Genomic DNA, 20,812 nt, shown 5'->3' on the forward strand with positions numbered 1-20,812 from the left:
CCCTTACATCATGGTGACAACCATACAAAAAATATGTCTCATGAGAAAATGCTAGAAAGAAATATAGTGATTTTGTTTTGGTGGCATGGTTAATTGTAGCTTTTACTTACCATTTAAAAAATGAATTATGTCACCTTTATAATTATAATTTTGTTAAAGAAAAATATAAAATGACTAACATGTTCACCTATATGCTTTACTGTATGTAAATTTTTACTGTGGTTAAACAAGACATTTGTCATAAATGTCAGATTCTTTGCTGTATCAGGTTGAAGTGTTCATTTTCTTGTCTGAGACTTAACAAATCTGTTTCCCAATTCTTTGAGTTCATTTTATATTAGATCATGTAAAATGGATTGGTCAGCAGGCTTTCAATTTAAACTTCTGTACCAACTTTCGTTTTCATGCTTTTAGCATGAAACCTTAAATAATATATAAACAGGAGGTTTATGTATTTATCATCATTAGCTATACCATAGCAGCACTGAGAGGATAAATTTCATGTCAATGTATTATTTTTGGTGCTAGCCAAAATCCTTGAAAAATGTTACAAAACCATGGATTTTCAAATGTTCAGGTTTTTTTTTTTTCCCCACAAAATTTGCATGCACAAGGGCTAAAAATATAGCAAATTCATAAGGTTTCTAAAATGACTTTTTACCAGATACTAACTTTAAAAAGTATGATTTTTCTTTACTCATTATCATACCACTGATCTTCTCTACTATTTAGGTATTGAAATCCTTTCAGTTTCTCTTCTCAAACACACCCCAAGGCCATTTATTACTGTTATATAACCAAGTTTCCCAACCTTAGCACAACTAAGTTCTCAGATGCAAAACTGCATTAATATTTATCTGCCTTCTTTCATAAGAAAATTATACGAGCTGAGCAGATACATACTTGTAAGAATCATGAGACATTTAAACCATGAATTGAAACAAATGTGTATTTGAGTGTCCAATTAATTAAAAGAAACTCGAAGTCAATGAAATTGAATACATTTGATTTGAATACCATATGTCGATCTAATGCATTTAATCCTCATATGCAGGAAACGGAGAGCAGAGTTAACACTCCCTGCCTTGTCCTGTGGTCCTTCCCTACATAAGGAACAGGTATTAAGCAGAGAAAACATGCAGATATTTTACAAATAACTCTCTCTTATAGGTGAAAATTTTTCAGACATAACATCCTTGGTGCTAATCCTTGCCTCACACCACTAGCCATGCGTGGTTCCTGACTGCGACTACTCTTCAACTGTTAAACTTCACAGGGGCTCTGCAGTCAGTAGACTTGCCTTCAAATGCAGAATTCTGGGCAAAGTATTTGCTCTTTGTGAGTCTCAGTTGCCTAGTCAATAAAATGGGCATTTATTTTCCTTATCAATAAAAAGACCATTCGTATAGTCTTTCCTGTGAGAATTATTTTGAAAGTAAAAGTGTCAGGTGTTAGTTGATCAGTCGTGTGCAAATCTCTGCAACCCTATGGACTGTAGTCCATCAGGCTCCTCTATCCATGGAATTCTCCACATAAGAATACTGGAGTGGGTTGCCATTCCTTTCTCCAGGGGATCTTCCTGACCCCAGGATCAAACCTAGGTCTTCTCATCGCAGGCAGATTCTTTACTGTCTGAGCACCAGGGAATTATTCTGAGGACAAATAAGCTGTGTACAGAAGACCTTGCCTAACATCTGGTACTCCGAGCACCTCAGACATAACTGGGAGAGCTCAGTAATACCTGCACAACTCCAAAAACACCCAGGTTTGTTCTCAGGCGTCTAAGCCCTAGTTGTTCTTCTTCCTCCTGCCTTCCTCTGGTATCTGAGATTTCTTCACACTTCTTTTCAAAACTTCTTTTGCTGACAAAAGGTCTATTTAGTCATACAATGGCTCAGACTGTAAAGAATCTGCCTATGACGTAGGAGACCTGGGTTCGATGTCTGGGTTGGGAAGATCCCCAGGAGGAGCACAGTTGACAGTACTACCCTGTCAGGGAAAATGCAGATTTTAATAGGAATCCAGCCTTTGGCTATGGGAAGGGCACTCAGAGCAGACTCGTGGTGTCAGTGAGCAAATGGAAGGTGCAGGGAGCCTGCCCCAGACCTCTGGCAGAACTTGGCCATTTGCATTTTCAGAGTCCATGTGAAGCTGGCACAGGGCCCAGGGATGAAAAGCGGGTAACCCTGGGCTATATGTCTCATGGAGAAGCTTCCAAGGGCAACCAACAGGGTTCATCTGAACTGCTGCTCTTCTCAGAACACTTGGGAAAACAGGCAGAAAGGACAGGCACTGGTTGTGCCTCTGCAGCCCACTAGGGGTGGCAGGAAAGGTGTGTGCTAAGTTCTGAGGCTGATCAGTGGGGCTGACAGGTTCTGATCAGATCACACGTGGGGAGGCCCCAGGTGCAGTTTTGGGTGCACCACTTTTAAGAGGGATGTTGATAAATGAAACGTCCACAAGAAAGCAAGAAGCCTGAGCAGGATACACTCAAAACTGGGGAGGGAAATTTTAGCTTGGAGAAGACAAAACCAAGGGTGACTGCCATCTCCAAACACTTAGTGGCAGCACCCTTGCCCAGGAGGAATGGTCCTTCTCTAAGGTTCCAAATGAAAAAATCAGGTATCAGGATGTACATCTGAGGACCGCTGATTTTGGCTGAACAAAAATTAACCACTGATTTTGGCTGAACAAAAACTAATCTCTGTAAATAGGTGGCTTTGTGAGACTGTGAGCTCCCTGTCACTAACATGATGGAGTATATAGGCTTGGATGATCCCATCAGCATAGTAACCATCACTTTCTAAGATCTGATGGATTTGGGACTACATTAGTATTACTTTTAGCCTTTTAAAAAAAACTCATTTATAAATAATCAAAACATTTTTCATTTAAATTTACAGAAGAGTTGAAAGAATAAAAGTACAAAGAACACATGTATACTCTTTACCAACATCCATCAACTGTCAACATTATACCCATCTACTTTTATTATCTGCTCTTTCTCACTTTTTCTCCTTTTTAAACTACATGATTTTTAAGGATCTTTCTTTGAGAGTTATGACTCTAGGCTTTCTTCCAGGTAATAGGAATTTAGAAAAATTGGGATTCTGTTGGCAGTGCTCTTAAGAGGTCTTAGCATAAAACCTGAACTCCACGTTGTTCCTTGACTCACAGGGCCCTGTACAGTTTGACCCTCCCTGAACGGCTCCCTGGCCTCATCCTCATTTTGATCGCCCCCGCACCCCTCCACAGCCACACTGGTTTTCTTCCTCTTCTGCATCCACTAAGCTGATTTATTTCTGACTCAGAGGCGCTGCACTTGCTAGTTCCTCTGCTTTGAATGCTCCCCACTGGCTTTCCCATGGCTGGGCCCTAGGAACACTCCCTGATCCCCAAACTCTTCTCTCTTCCCCACTATAAGTTACTTTGTCACAAGCCTCGCATCACCTCATCACTATTGGGCATGATCTGGTTTATGTGTTCATTTGCTTGCCTTTGTCTGTCACCCCCCCAGGATGTAAGTGCTTTGAGAACAGAGCCTTGTCTATACCTTGTTTATTACCCTGTCTTCAGTGCATAGGACAGAAAACACACAAGTCACTTGAGGAATGAATAAATAAAAGAACGAGTGGCTCCAAGAGCATCTATCTCATCAAAGATATGTTAATACTAGGATGGACGTTACTATTTGACGGCTTACACAGAAAAGTGCCTAACAGACTTAAAGGTAAAGAGACACATCTCTATTGGGTGGGGTATGTTCACAGTCACTGGAAGTTTAGGGGAAAGTTCCCCCATCCAGAAGACGTGGACTTTTCTCAGGGGCCAATGTGTCTTCTGCTGCCATGGGTTCAAAAAGATTATCATAACAGTGGAGATCTGCAAGAGCTCCTGGAGCCAACTCCTAGATTTTTGAAACAAGACAGACCTGGGGCCGGGGTAGGGGGGACGTGCGGGGAGCTGGGGACTATTTCTACATCTGAATGGCCAGGGAACTCATTGAGACTGGCTCAGTTCTTTCAGAAAGGGAAGGTGAAAACTTTACTATATTGAGATTTCTTTCAAAGGAGTTCACAGATAATTCTACAGTGGTGCTTTGCAGAGATTGATTTTTCGTGTGTTTCTTTTTCTAAGATTGCTCTTGCTCTGTTAGGAAGTGTTTTACCAGCCTCCAAATGGTCCATCAAGTTGGAGGTGTACATGTGATTCCATTAAGGAGGTCTGAGTTTTTCCCTCAAACATTCATTTCTTGTCAGGCCCAATCACTGGTGATTACCTTGAGCATTGGATGTTTGCTCTGGGTGAGTCTGAAGGCATCTGAACTTGAAATTGGCCTCCTTCTCAACCACAGAAGAAATCTGTAACATCGCCTATTGTGGAAGTGGCTACAAGTCACATGACCTGGAGAAAAATGGAATAAACCACCCCCAGGAAAATTATTTTTAAAAGCTTCGGTTAATTCCCTTAACTTGGTAAGCAAGAGAAACTATTTAACAGAGAACAAATTTTCCACTTCAATGGTGAGGGAAAATGCTAGCTTTTAAAGTTTTAAAATATCCTGAAATTAAATTACTATCCCTGAGTCTAGCTATCTGATAGAATAAGGAATGTATAAGAGAACAGACTCCAGAGACAGACTTCCTGGAGTTTGAATCCCAACTCCGTAATGTAATTGCTGTGTGACTCTGGGCAAGATAATTAACTTCTCTGCTCCGTGCCTCAGTTTGCCCATCTATATGATACAAACATCCTAATGGTACTTAGTTCACAAGGATTTCAAGATTGAGTCAATACAAGTAAAGGGCTTACAGCTGTATCTGGGACACTAAGCACTACTGAAGTGTTTGCTATTAAGTCTTCTTTCTTACTCTCCATCTTCAACTTAAAAAAAGAAAGAAAATCTTGTATCTCCAAAGTGCCTTCAGATACATCACCTAATTTTGATACTAACAGTAGCCTAGCAACACTGGCAGAAAAAGTTTCTTTTTTATTTTACAGATAATGAGTCACAGGCTCAAGGTCGGATAGAGGGTAAAGGGCTGAATGCTGACTCAGATGGAGGTCTTGGACTCTGAGGCTGGGGGCCTGTCCACTGAATCTGATGCCTTTGTCACTGATTACAGGGTTCAACTCTGAATCTGGTGATGGCTTTTAAGGAGGCACATTCTGATAAGTCTTGTGATCAAAGCCTCTGTTAACCCCATAGAAACTTGAGTGTGCTTGAAATTAAAAAAAAAAAAATTAATGGAGTTAAGTGAAAACTTTCATTTGCACTTCAAACTATCTTCTATGACGATTCTGACCCAGACAATGAAACATTACTTTCATTCACACAGAAAAACACAGAGATAAACAAACCTAGATAGATGAATTATTTTTCCCACCTCATCTAAACAAACTGTCGATAGTAAACAAACGATCCAGAAGAAAAGTAAATAAGCTTTGTACAGTTGTTTCAGTTCAAAAGGCCTAGAATTCTCGTAGCTGTATAGGTAGGACAATCTATTTATTTTCAAACACGATGCACCTAATTCAAGGATTATCTTAAGTCTTACATCATCTGCAGTTCTTAGGATTCTAGTTACTATCAGAGGTCCTGCTTTGGCAAGGTTAATGGTGATGCCTTAGAGTAATTAGCTGGAAAAATAACAAACATCATTTCATAGTTTAATGCTATAGTATCATTCCCATCAATATCCTTTTTTATTTTCATTTTTGCCTATCACAGAGAGAAAAGCAGAGAGGCTTAATTTGATTTTCAGCAGGAAAAACAATCCTGAATGTACTTTTATTTTGGTCGAGGTGGGGGGGCGGTGCAAGGAGAAAAGGTCAGCCAGCTGGTTTTCATCTCTATGCCATAATTCTCTGTTTAGTTTACACTATTAAACTCCAAAGCTTTGCTTTAATCTTAACTGTTACAGTATGCCTTACTGCAGATTCTATCATGTCGCATCCCTGATAGGATTTCAGACTTTGGCAAAGCACCATCCCCCAAGTTGGTCCTTGCCATCTGGGTAGTAAACGTATCCAACATTTTTTCATTGGCGCCTGCATCATTATGTTTTGTCACCAATGGTTTCTCGGGTTTGCAGTAAATTGCTGCGTATACTGTGGTTTGGAGCTGCCGCAATGATCGCCTACATTTATTTGTATACAACTGGGTCCTCATCAGGGCCTCCCTGTCCAGTTAGTCTCTGGAGGATGACCTAACATCTGTTTGTTGGGGGTGGGTGGTGAATGGAGAAGCCGTAAAATAAGAAGAAAACAGAAAGCAGGAGCAACCAATTTGATGGGGGAAGAGATTCCAGGAGAAGCCCCCACACTCCAAAAGGCAGGTTAAAAAGAGATGAGTGAAACTTACCTGATCTGTCTTCGTTTTGCGAATCACATCTTCGGCACAGTTCCGGGATGGTCTTGAGTGATGTGACTGAATACTGAACAGGAAGCCAGAGGAAAAAGAGTGTAAAGTAACAATTTAAAACAAGAGCATTACATTCACTCAACTGGCCAGAAAACCAAAACACAAGAAGTGATACTTGAGTACAACATGTTTGTCCAGAAAGCCTAAGTTTACACTAAATGGGCTGCTTGGTGGTCTGGCTGTAGCTCAGACTCTACCTATAAACATGTAAGTAGATGCAGATTAAAAAGAGGTCTGGACAGTCCTTTAACAAATGAGGTGGGGTGCAGCCAGCAGATATTATATTTCTTCTGCTACTTGTGGAAGATGGATTTTTCTGAACTTTGACAGTTTCCAGAAGATGGCCATAATATTTGCACTCTGAATCGTAAGAGTGAATCTATGTGTGGAAAAAAAAAGTCAAGAGGAGGAGCACCCGACTTCCTACAGCATCCAGGCTAGCCAGGAGCCATCTCTCCTGGACTACAGACATGTCCCTAATGCTGCCACAAATCATACTGTGATTTCCATGGGAAATATCAGGATAATGCTATGAAAAGCAAGAAGAGCATGTTTCTGTTTGAAAGCTCATCTGTTTCATGGACAGATTAGTCTAAATTGAAAGAAACCACCCTGCAGGCTCAGTCCCAGCACCAACTCAGGGGTTGCTATCAGAATGATAGATTATGACATAAAGGGGCATAAAATCAGAGGAGCTACAACAAATGTAAAATCAATAGTTATGATGTATAGAAATGACATTTGATGCCAATCAATCTTTCTTTGGAGAAAGGTGTTTTAAAACAATGTAAATAGGATGAACTCTTTCTTTAATCAAAGGCCAAGGCAGGGACAGTCTTCAATCATACTTTAATTCATAATATATAGCCTCCTAAAAATAATTTACTCTGCACCTTTAAGAACGACGCTCTTATGTAAATGAGCATGGATTCTGAATGACTTCATGTTGCAAAACTGGGAGGGGGATTGAGAAAAACAAAAACATTTAATCTAAAAGAAAAATGATCACGAGAAACTCATTAGGATTATTCCAGCATTACAAGTGAGGGATGTGTAATTGGGACACATTTGTCTATAGGAAGGTGCTTCAGTTAGCTTGATGCTGATGGATGAAGCAGTGTCTACACTGAGCTCCCCCTGTCCCACTCCTGCACTTTCCATGCAGTACCAGGACAGCAAGACAGAGGGAGGGGCAGTTGGAGCTATTGTCAGTTTGCCAATTGCACATCACAAACAAATTAAATTTCCAGTACTTCCAAGTGAAAAATGAAATCTCAGATGACTCATTAGAGAAATGACTCTTACCTGTCTGATGCAATAACATCCTGTTTATGTTGGCTATTCCTCAGAGACTACAGGTGTTTTAGCAAACCCGTTCACATACTCCAGGGAAGGAAGATGGCCTCTTAAGCTAAAAATGCACTCCAAGGAAGTTTTTCCCTTTTCACGTTAAGTTCTTTGGGAGTGGGAGGTAACACAGGTACAGAAGCATTTTTCTTGTTACTAATAAGTTACCTTCTGTTTCTGGCCAAGTACAAGCTCTCTAAGGAAATCTGGTAGCTTCCTGAGGCCAGCTGGTACAGGTTAAATAATTACACAGTCTGTGATTCAATTAAAACTGGGCCTTTTGTTTCAGCTGCCATCAACCTCATGAAAGCACCCTTTGGCAAAGTCTTACCCTCTCTCTTTTTTCCCTTTTCTTCCAAGGCAAAATCTCAGACAGGAAATTTCAGATTGATTATGTTTAAATATAGTTAATGGTAAATTCAATAAGTTGCTCAGGGGGCCTAATGATAAGTATTTGATTAAACTGGGTGTGCTGCTATCTGCATTTCCAGCCACATGCATCCTAACTGCCACCTCCCACGCCACATCAGAAATGTCAGAACCTACGATTTGTTAGCTGCACCTTCAGCTCCTCCAGTGTGATTGCAATGTACCTTCAGCTCCCCTGATGTGATTGCAAAGGTCCACAGTATGCAATCACTTTTAATTTGATGAGGTTTCCATTTCAACAGCCCACAGGATGCCTGGTTGGTAGAGGGACTGAGCTCCAGAGATGAGCCTGGCTGAGCCCCATCCCCTGTCTCAATCTGTTTCACTTCTGGTGGCTCTGCCTCTCACCCACAGTTACACAGGAAGTCACTTTGGGGAAGGTATCTATCTTAATTCTTTATGGGAATATGACATTGTATAAAAAGTCATGTGCTTGCTCCTGGTCATGGAAATAAATAGTAATCTAAGACAAAGATGATGTGTTGGCCAGAAAATCAAAGTTTTGGTTAATTATAAGGATATATGGAATGTCAAATTCAGCAATGACTCTAACCTACACTGCAAACAAATCTATAAGAACACACAGGGGAAAAAAAAATCAATTTGTGGATTTGTTTCAGCAAGTACATTGCTCTTTGGATACAAGATAAAACTTAAGAGAGTGCCATACAGATGGTTAAGTTGTGATATGAAGAGATACAGCAGAAATATGAAATTCACAAAACTGACACAAAAAATAAATTTTCATATCTGCAAATCTGGGAATAAGCGAACAACCCAGGAAGTCGCCTTTCACAAACACACTGTGATACCATCTGGGAGCTGAGAGGAAAGCTTTCCCAGGACTTCACCCAGGTTCACAGGACAGATGGCTTTTTATAAGGAGCTGTTAGGTCACCAGCCCACCTATTCTCAGGACAACGGCCAGCTCCCAGGGTAGCCATGACTGTTATTTTGGCCTTAAGAGAACCAAAGCCCCAAATCTTTGCTGTGTCTTGAGCCCAACCCAAGCCTTTATATTGTGTTCCCTTGATTCCTGTTATCCTTGAGTGACAAGAGAGGAGAGGGGTCTTGGAGATGGCCCAAAAGTACGATATTTCCTATCTCTGTGTTGCATTCTATTTTTTTCTTTTTCTAAGCATCTTTAGAGGAAGCAATATTTTTTATTCAGACTTCCTTTCCACTCCTCCAGCATGCTCCAAGGAAAGCCCCTGCCAAAGACCGAACAATTGCCTCCACTTCTTCCATGTCCCTGTGCATTCAAAGTTTAGTTTCCCTTCAGTTCATTTACTCTGGGGCCTCCTTGCCTGCAATACTTTCTTCTGGCCAGGCAAGTTCTACTGCTCCTCAAGGCCAGGGTTTCACAGATTTCTACACTCTCTGTGAAACCCTGCCTGATTGCTTCAGCCCTGACTGAACACACTCTTTCTAAAAAATTAGTCATTATTTAAAATTGAAGTATAGTTGACTTACAATGTTGTGTTCATTATTGCTGTGTATAACAAAGTGACTCAATTATATATATATACACACATTCTTTCTCATATTCCTTTCCATTGTGGTTTATCATAGGATATTGAATACAGTTGCTGCCAAGGACTTTGTAGTTTACCCATTCTACATATACCAGTTTGCATCTGCTAATCCCAAACTCCCAATCCAGCCTCTTCCAACCCTCTCCCTCTTGGCAAGCACCAGTCTATTTTCTATGTCTGTGATTCTATTTCTGTTTCATAGATAGGTTCGTTTGTGCCATGTTTTAGATGGATGCAACTAGGGACTATCATGGGCTTCCCTGATGGCTCAGCTGGTAAAGAATCTGCCTGAAATGCAGGAGACCTGGGCTTGATCCTTGGGTTGGAAAGATCCCCTGGAGAAGGGAATGGCCACCCACTCCAGTATTCTGGCCTGGAAAATTCCATAGACTTTATAGTCCATGGGGTCACAAAGAGTTGGACATGGGTGAGCAACTTTCACTTGACTTCACTTCACTTTTCAGGGACTATCATGCTAAGTGAAGTAAGTCAGAAAGGGACGCTTTTCTGCCCTTGATAAGAAAATCTTGTCGTGTGCTCTGTCCTTCCCCTGTGTTGAGCTGGCTCTCACAAGTGCCTGAGGGAGAGGATGATGTCTTCAGTATATATGCATGGCACACAACAATTTATTCACTGTCTGAAATGCTAAGCTATACACACATGTGATTAACCCTGGGACATATTACAGATGGTCAAGCAAGTTCTTTCATATTTAGGTTCTAAGTGGGAATTCCTTCCATGCTTCTGTACTTGCTCTAAAATTACTTAGCTTTCTAATAGGTAAATTTGACTAAGGTGCTTCTCAGTTTCAAATCTTCAGTGGCTCTGCCCTGCCCCTAGGAGAATGATCAATAACCCTTAGCATGGCATGGGCAGCCTTCCATGAGCTTAGACTCATCTCTCACCATTGTCCTCTTCTTCTGGTTGCAGTAATACTAAATTTCTTGTGGATCCCTCATAATATCTTCTCTGATCCTCTCAGGTGGAACTTATCTCAGCTTTCAAAGTGTGGCGGAGACCAATGGCATTAACACCATTTAGGGACTTGTTAGGAATTCACATTCTTGGGCCCCACCCCAGAAACTTTAAGGCAGGGCCCAGCAATCCAGGAAAGACTGACAGCAGGAGGACAAGGGGGCGACAGAGGATAAGACGGTTGGGTGGCATCATCAACTCAATGAACATGAGATTGAGCAAACTCCAGAAGATAGCAGCGAACAGGGAAGCCTGGCGTGCTGCAGCCCATAGAGTCATAAAGAGTGGGACACAACTGAGCAACTGAACAACAGCAGCAATCTGTGTTTTTACAAACCATTCAGGTGATTCTGATGCCTAGTGAAGCTCAAGAACCACTGTTCTTTATTTCTTTATCTTGGCCATATGTTCAGTACAGAATCCATCATGTGACATTTCATCTATACCTTTACATAATGTCTTTCTCTGCTTCCTGAGGGTATGGACAATATTTTATTTACCAGAGATACTGGGTACTTACTGAACTGAGTAAAATGAATTTTCCTAGGAAGCTTATGATATTGGTGACAATACTAATACTAATAATGGTAGTGCTAATTTATATAGCACTAATCTTTTTTTTTTTTCTTCCTCTTTTTTTTTTTATTAAATTTTAAAATCTTTAATTCTTACATGTGTTCCCAAACATGGAACCCCCTCCCACCTCCCTCCCCATAACATCTCTGTGGGTGATCCCCATGCACCAGCCCCAAGCATGCTGTATCCTGCGTCAGACATAGACTGGCGATTCAATTCTTACATGATAGTATACATGATAGAATGCCATTCTCCCAAATCATCCCGCCCTCTCCCTCTCTCTCTGAGTCCAAAAGTCCGTTATACACAGCTGTATAGCACTAATCTTAAGAAACTTCATGTGCACGTTAGTTGCTCACTTGTGTCCAACTCTTTGCCACCCCATGGACTCAACTCATCAGACTCTTCTATCCATGGGATTTTCCAGGCAAGAATACTGGAGTGGGCTGCCATTTCCTTCTCTGGGGCCTCTTCCCTGGAGAAGGACCAGGGATCAAATCTTCCCGACCCAGGGATGGAATCCAGGTCTCCTGCATTGCAGGCAGATTCTTTATCATCTGAGCCACTGGTAGTACTTAGTAATATTTATATAGCACTAATCATCTTAGAAAATGCCATACCTACCAGTCTAGCAATGTAATCAGGACATATTTAAAAGAATAAACACTTCTAATATATTCACAGCATGAATGGCAGCTGATGCCTTCGCTTTTCATACAGAGACAATGGATTTGGAGCCAGAAGCTCTGGATTCAAGTCTTACTTCTGACATTTATTAACTCTGTAGTTCTGGGCAGAGAAATCATTTCTAATCTCTGAAGCTCAGTTTCTTTATTTAGAAAACACTGATAATCAGATGAGATCATGTAAGTGAAGTCAATCTGCAAGCTATAAGATGATGTTAAACGTTCTGGTCTCTTCTCTCTAATTCATCTTCCTTGTGTGTACCACAGCTCTTCCCTTCTCATCTTTGTGCCTCTCATGATTCGCAGTTCAGGAGATCAAGACTTGAGAACTGATGAGACAGGAAGAGGGGGGCCAGGCTGGGACTGGAAAGGAAAGGAAGGACAGCCCAGCTTGTCTCAGCACTTTATTTCACTTCTTTGGTCTTTCCTCGTCCAAGGGAACCCATGCCCAAGAACAGACATGGAAACTTAGCTTCACAAAGTACACAGAGTTGCTATGATGTTAAGATGATCCTACACACCCCAGTGTTGTCACTCTGCCATGCAAAACAGTTTGAACGTGCATGGGATTCATAATTACAGGCTGTGACTTCTACACTGGGCTTTGGGGACCTCTGACCACCCTACATACTATTCAGGGTTGAAAAGCTTTGGCCCTTGCTCCTGAGAACTGGAGCCAGTTGGGTGAATGAGCAGACATTACTCAAATGGTCACAAGCCACAGAAAATGAAAGAACTAAAATACTAACACCTTTTCAAGCTAGAGACTTTTAAGCAACTAAGGTCTCATTGAGTTTCCAAAAGAAATAATTAGGTCAGTCATCCAAACAAATATTCTGAAATTCGTGGGTTCTCACGTAGCTTTCCAAAATTCAAGCAGGCGTCTACACAGTCACACACTAAAAATGACAAAAATGTGCACACGCAAAGCTGGTAGGGAAAGCAAAGGCACACAGCTGAACAGAGACTTTCAGAAGTGCAATATTTTCCTAAAACTGTGACCTCCTCTCCAACGGCCCAACTCAAGGGAGTAGCGTCCTGACTTCCCGCCCTCCCTAACAGGTCATGCTCTGCTTTCCCTTCCTGAGGATGTGGTGCTCACACTCCACACCTTCATCACGCTCGCATGCTGTTACGGCTCAGAACTCCTCTCTCCCATCTCCTCGGACTCATGCTCCGCCATCACCCTCTCTTCTCTCCTTCTCTCAGCCACTCTCTCAACATCAGCTCTCTCCTCTGATCCTATAAAATTAAACAAGCACCCCCACCACCTCAGGACACTCTGCCTCCTCAGCTGGTCATGGGTGGAGTTTCCTGCTCATGTGTTCACAGCCATCTTTTTTGAAAGAATTGCCTTGGTTCCTGTCTCCACTTCCTCATCTCTGCATTCACTCCTCCAGCCACAAAGCTGTGTTATTCGTGCTGTCACCCACAGGCATTGCTCTTATTGTGGCCACTGATGAGTTTTACCTGGAAAATCCAGTGGCACTTTTCAGGCACTGCTCTTTCTAATGACCCATTTCCCATGCTTGACCATTGTAAGTGATCCTTTAAATTCTTTAAATCATCCCTCCCCCTCTTTCTATCTCCCTTAGTTTCCTTTTATATCTTTGAAAACTTCTTTCCTTCTTCTTTGGAGAAGCTTCTTTTTCCTCCTTCCTCACAGGACACACTTCTGCACAGTTCCCTTCTTGGGACATTCTTCCCTTTTCATATTCCATGCTTCTCAGGTGACCTTACTGATTCCCACAGTTTCAACCATTACCTCTACTAGACACTGGTCATCTACAAATTCATATATATATCCTGTGCATGGAAAATTCTTAAAGAGATGGGAATACCAGATCGCCTTTCCTGCCTCCAAAGAAACCTGTATGCAGGTCAAGAAGTAACAGAACCAGACGTGGAACAGTTTGGTTCCAAATTGGGAACAGAGTACATCAAGGCTGAATATTTTCACCATGCATGTGCAGTCCATGGGGTTGCAAAGAGTCGGACACAACAGAGTGATTGAACCAACCTAAGCAGAGTACGTCATGTGAAATACTGGGCTGGATGAATCAGAAGCTGGAATCAAGACTGGAAAAATATCAAAAACCTTAGATAGGCAGATGATACCACTCTAATGGCAGAAAATCAAGAGGAACTAAAGAACTTCTTGATGAGGGTGAAAGAGGAGGGTGAAAAAATTGGTTTAAAACGCAGCATTCAAAAACTAAGATCATGGCATCTGGTCCCATTACTTTATGACAAATAGATGGGGAAAAAGTAGAAACGGTGACAGATTTTCTTTTCTTGGGCTCTAAAATCACTATGGACAGTGACTGCAGCCATGAAATTAAAAGATGCTTGCTCCTTAGAAGAAAAGCTATGACAAACCTAAATAGCCTATTAGAAAGCAGAGACATCAGTTTGCTGACAAAGTTCTGTATAGTCAAAGCTATGGTTTTTCCAGTAGTCATGTATGGATATAAGAGTTGGACCATAAAGAAGACTGGGTGCTGAAGAACTGATGCTTTTGAATTGTGGTGCTGGAGAAGACTCTTCAGAGTCCCATGGACAGCAAGGAGATCAAACCAGGTAATCCTAAAGGAAATAATATCTGAATATCATTGGAAGGACTGATACTGAAGCTGAAGCACCCAAACTTTGGCCACCTGATGTGAAGAGCTGACTCACTGGAAAAGACCCTAATGCTGGGAAAGATTGAAGGCAGGAAGAGAAGGGGTAAACAGAGGATAAGATGGTCAGATGTTATCACTGACTCAATGGACAAGAGTTTGAACAAACTCTGGGAGATAGTGTAGGACAGGGAAGCCACAGTTCATAGGGTCACAAAGACATAGGGTTGGACATGACTTGGTGACTAAACAAATCCCATGTGTGCATGCTCAGTCACGTCCGACTCTTTGTGACCCCGTGGATGTAGCCCACCAGGCTCCTCTGTCCATGGGATTTCCCAGGCAAGAATACTGGAGTGGGTCGCCATTGCCTTCTCCAGGGGATCTTCCTGACCCAGGGACTGAACCCGCATTTCCTGCATCTTCTGCATTGAAGGAGGATTCTCTACCATTGAGCCACCTGGGAAGTCATATATATCTCAGTCTGTTTTAAACATATAATTCTTTCCACCATTCAGACTCTATTAAAGAAAATTATTATAAATTATCCTATTTTAAATGCATTTGATTTTTGCTCTTATTCCTTGTCTTTGTCCTATGTTCCAAGAGGTATTTAAGAAATTGATGCGTCAAATTCTTCCATGCTAAAACACTGCTTGTGGTTGGTATTTGGGAAAATTCAGTAATTCGCTCTGACCATATTAGAAGTACACCAGGAATGACTCTACTGTAATGTTAATATGTACAGTCAGACAAAAGATGAAAATCCACATTGGTGAAGGGACGATGAGACCACAGAATTGAACGATCCTCTTCTACTGTGGGGAGTGGTCATGGATGGGAAAGGACGTGGGTGAATGAGGGTGGCTACAGGTGACCAAGGGGCTGAGCAGAAGTCATTTTTCAATTCAGTAGTTACATACCTGGATTCTATAGCTAGACTGCACTTGTTATAGCCTGACTTCACCATTTTCCAGCTAATTAATCTTAGTTACTCAATCTCTGCATATTACAAGTTTCTGTAACATAGGTACTAATGGTATCTACATCAGAATGTGGCTGTGAAGATTATGAGGTAACAGTGAAAAATATTAGGAATGGTGTCTGATGCATAGCATGTGTTCAAAAATTGTTAGTTATCATTATTATTTAATTAAAAAGTATAAAAATGAGCACTTAGAAATGAAGCTAAAATAATGGCAGCTATTGAGGCAAAAATTACAAACTATAAAGGATTTAGAAAGCAAGTTATCTTACAGTAGGGCAGATGACCAACTACAAGCCTTATTTGACTTCAATGATTGTGTACTTTTAATTGTGAGCCAATAATCAATCACTAACAAAATATAAAGACTGACTTCAAGAATGGAGTTTGATACCATAATTAATTGTGACCTACTATTTAAGTTAACCTGACATTTCATAATATGCTCAACTGTTATCACAGGGTATGGTAAACTCTGTAAGAACATAGGACACATCTGTGTCATTCACCTCAAGTCTAGAACCATGCCTGGTGCACTGTAAATGTTTAATACAGGCCTGTTGAGTTGACTGGTATAACATGTACTTGTTCATAAATGGTAAACAGTTTGCATAATTAACCTGCATAGTCAACTTAATAAGTGTCATGACTTGGACAAGATGAAAACTATTTCCAGAGTAAGAGAAGGGCAAAACAGTAAATCAACCAATTGTTCGTTCTGCTAGGAAATCACTCCATATCTATAACATTGCTCTCTACCTTCTCAGGTAGGGATGTCAGTCAGGTCCAAGTTTGGAGTCTGGGGACTTGGGTTCTAGGCCTGCACTCAAACACTAGTTATGGGACATAAATTTGAAATTAAATTTTGCCTGGATTAGATTATTTTTAATTCCTTTCCTGGCAGGTATTAAGAAAATGGTAAGACATACATAATATTAGAACAAGTGTGAGGTTTTGAGTAATGGTGAGCTGGAGAAGGGACCAATGAGAGGTAATTGAGACTTGGATACAAGACACTACAAAAAGAACACTGCCAAAAGTTGGGGCATTCTGAAGAGCTGATGAAACAGATCCTACTGAGAAGCACTTTAGAGAAGTTTGAATGGAAATAAGAGCAGGGTGATGGCTCAAAAGGGCAGGGACAGCAAAGAGATGGAGGCAATCTGAGGTCCTAAACGTCTTAGTAACCTCCTAGGAAGCATCAAGGAAAGATAACAGGATTTTAGAGCCCGTGCTAGAGAGGAGGGACAAGCAGGGTTCTTTGTACTTTAAGTATCTTTCTAGATTTTTTTCACACCTAAAACTGGAACAAAAGGTGTACTCTTTACCCACCCCAACTCAGTGCCTGGGTCCATGTGATAAGCCCTTCATGCCCTTTCTCAAGGTCTCTCACTACCTTGAAGCACTTCTCGGTCAGAATGTAATGAAATCTGGGAAGTGTCAGTGGAATGAGCTGAGCAAAAGGTGATGTACACATAAAGGGGGCAGGGGGGCTGGTATTTTAGTATAAGTGATGCCCAGTCTGTGGGACAGAAATGTGAAAACTCACCGAGAGTGAGGTTTATTTGGCATAAGAATTTATTTTTCTACCAGTGGTTTAAGCACTTTGCTAGCTTGCTCAGTTGCTTCAGTCATGTGCTACTCTTTGTGACCAACTCTCATAGCTCGCCAGGCTCCTCTGTCCATGGGACTCTTCAGACAATACTACTGGAGTCAGTTGGCATGCCCTCCTCCAGGGGATCTTCCTGACCCAAACCCACATCTCCTGTGGCTCCTGCATTGCAGATGGATTCTTTACCCCTGAGCCCCTGGGGAAGCCCCTTAAGCACTTTAGAAAAATGAATCCACATAAGTCTGTGCTATTACCCTGGGCTGCAAGGGCTTGGGTCAAAAGAGATAATAAAGTGAAAGGACACTTACTGATTTTGATCTCATCTGATTTGCACAAAACATACACTATGTGATTGCCAAAAATGTCAACTTTCACCAAAGCTGCAGTCATGGTGATACAGAAAAGCAAGAAAAATTCCTGTGCTGAGGAATAAGGCATTGTACTTAGTTCGATTTATATGCGTGTGCACACATGCCTGTGTGTGTCCATTTATATGTATGTATACATGTTTGTATGTACATGTAGGTATTTGTAAAAATATATGCATATACATATATATGCACTTGTATCTGCATATGAATAGAAGTGTGAGTTTATATATGGACATAAATATACATTTCATATCTTCTCCATAAAATATAGGACAATAGGTAGAGATGGATTATTATGACTTAGATGGAAAAACTGAGGAACAATTAAATTAGGAGGGTTGCTTAAGTTCTCCTAGCTTCTTTTATTTTATTAATATTTATTTACACTGTATATCACACTGTATATCAACTCCTTTACTTTTGATAAGCACTCTGCAATCGCTTTAGTGACAGCTAGGGATAGCAATGGGTGAGATGACTGGTCCAGAGATGATTTTATCCAACCAAATTGCTCAAAAGAGAAAAAGTAACACAAACAGTTCTGTATTGAAATCCTGACCCTCCCACTTATCTATCTGTAACCTTGTGAAAGTCAGACTATCTCTCTAAGCCTCATTATTTTCATCTGCCAAACAGGGGATTAAAAACAGGGCCCGCCTTGCAGAGCTGATATGAGGATTAACCAGGACCAATGATTTAAAGAGTTCATTGCAGTGCATGGCGCAGCCAACATTTGATGGCTCACGAGTGGAGCACTGCAGTGGATCCGTAGTTTGGCCTCTGCTTTGCTCAGTCCTGTGTATAATCTTATTTTTGAGGACAGCAAATTGGCCTCTCTTCATAAAATATACATCACGGCTACTAAGAACTCCATGGTAAAATAATATTCCAGAGCATTTTTCCTTTTTAAGATAGAGAGAGCTGGCTTCCATAGGAATAAAGAAGGGACTCTGTAAACCATTTGCAGCGACAGGAAAGTCCAGCTTTGAACCCGTGTTTATGTGTGTCGTCATCTCGCCCTCAGACCCTCTGCCACTGCACAATGTTCTGCCCTTTCAGATGGCAGAGTTACAAGAATGTATAGTTTAAACTCTGCATTTTGCAAAAGATGAGCATTATTTTTGAGTCTGGGAAACTTCAAAATAATTTGATTGCCTTCTGTGTTTTGTCTCATTAGGTAAAGGCAAAAAAGCTCTGCTTTTCTGTACCAATATACAGCTTGTGTTTTAATTAAAACAAGAACTAGGCTCATGACCGGGGGGAAAATCATGAAACAGAAACCCTATAATACGTAAAAGGGCTATGGTTGGAGAGTAAGAAGAGGAGTTTTAAACTTGGGCATCTCTTTTGTAAACATCTTTTTCAAATGTATTATGCATTCCCCTTCCCCCTTCCTGCCACTAAACCAGGAAAGAAGCATAAAGGCTGTCAGAAAATGTTGTTTACAGAATTTTAACAATGCAGGCAGGTTTATGGGAGACAACATTTCTTGTTGGGCTTCCCAGTGCAATGATAAAGAATTTGCCTGTCAATGCAAGAGACACAAGAGATGTGGGTTTGATCCCTGGGTCATGAAGATCCTCTGGAAGAGGAAATGGCAACCCACTCCATTATTCTTGCTTGGAAAATTCCATGGACAGAGGGGTCTGGTGGGCTACAGCTCATGGGGTCGCAAAGAGTTGGACATGACTGAGAGAGTATGCATGTACACATATTTTTTGTTATACCAGTGAATTAGCAAGTTGAATACATCTGAATTATATCCACTTAGCCCTTAAAGCAGATATAAATTTATTGCTCCTAGGTTACCTAAATAGACTGAGAACAATCATTTCAATATTTTAGAGGCTATGTCCACTTCTTTTCCCATGAAGACATTATATAGTCTAATATATTCTGACATGTTTAAGGTCTTAAACTTGGATGAGACGGAACAACTATAAAATAATCTACCATGTTACAGAGGATGCCAGTTAGAGTAGAGTTTCTTTAGTTTTAAGTGGATTGAAATAGACCAGGATTGTTCATCCTTGGTACTGCCAGCATCTCAGGCTAGATAATTCTTTCTAGTAGGGTATTTTCCTAGACATTGCAGGATGTTTAAATCCATCCCTGGGTCTCTACCCACCAAATGCCAGTTATACCTCCCCAGTCATGACAATCAAACACATCTCCAGGTATTGTTAAATGTCCCCTGGGGGAAGGGTAAAGTTGCCCCAAGTACTGGGGCTAAAAGCAGATATTCCAAAGACAGTGCTCCTAATTCAGTGGGTGACACTGGGCAAGTTAAACAACATCTCACACCTCAGTTTCCTCATCTATAAAAGGAAAATAATAATTTTCCCTTCTTCAGAGAATTATTGTGAGTATTAAACAAGATAATGCCTATCCCCTGGGAAGTGCTCAATGTTAACCATTATCATTAGTTTACCAAGTCTATGCAATTTCATTTTTTCCCTTCTGGTTTCAGTTTAAATGCAGGTTAAAGATCCAAACAATAGGAATATATCTAAAGGGGGTGAGTTTGAGGGCAGTTACACAATCACAGATGGAGATCTTTACTTATGTTTCAGAGTGGTCAGGCTATAGAAGCTCAACTATTGCATAATTCTGAATCCTAATTCGCGAAACAGCTTCAGTTATTGCTTAACATATTTTATTATCTTTCAAGTGGAGATTCCTAATTCATCAAAATTATGGGCTGCTGCCAGATGACTCTTCTATAAACACAACTGCTCTATTGTATTTTTTTTTAAAGTCTTGACATGATGCCTGGTCTTTTCCCTGGAGTTCTTTCTTCACCATTGGTCATATAAATATTATTGTAGCATTCATTGAAATAATAACAAAAGCTACCATTTTTAAGAGCAACTTACCGTGTGCCAAGATAAGTGCTTTCCGTATATTACTATTTCACTGAATCCTTGAAACAATTTTAAAAATGAGGTGGGTATCTCAGCAAGGCAAAGTTACTGTGCTACAGCCAGCAAAGATCAGGACGAGGCTGCAGCCCACACTGGTGCCTTCAAAGCCTATGCGCCACCCTGAACTGATAATCATAACACGTGTCCCTTTCTGAAACACTTTCTACCTTACCCCCACCACCCACATCATCATTCACTTTCCTTGCTTTTCCCCATTCAACTCAAAATACCTGGAGCGGAGTGGTTTTAAAAGAACCAGGCTGTGATCCACCTTAATTATGGGGCTTCCCAGGTGGCTCAGTGGTAAAGACTCCACAGCTGTGGGTT

General features: G+C 40.9%; 1 protein-coding gene across 1 annotated transcript in view; it reads right to left on the bottom strand.

Annotated features, from left to right (window-relative positions):
* SNCAIP (synuclein alpha interacting protein) overlaps nt 1–20,812 on the bottom strand; it is a 163,394-nt gene that overhangs the window by 59,827 nt on the left and 82,755 nt on the right. Inside the window, 3 exon segments of the mRNA XM_068980323.1 lie at nt 6,365–6,430; nt 9,099–9,181; nt 9,183–9,244. Of these exon segments, the coding sequence (XP_068836424.1) occupies nt 6,365–6,430; nt 9,099–9,181; nt 9,183–9,244 (211 nt within the window).

Source organism: Capricornis sumatraensis, chromosome 9 (assembly GCF_032405125.1).
Source record: "Capricornis sumatraensis isolate serow.1 chromosome 9, serow.2, whole genome shotgun sequence".
Taxonomy (NCBI): Eukaryota; Metazoa; Chordata; class Mammalia; order Artiodactyla; family Bovidae; genus Capricornis; species Capricornis sumatraensis.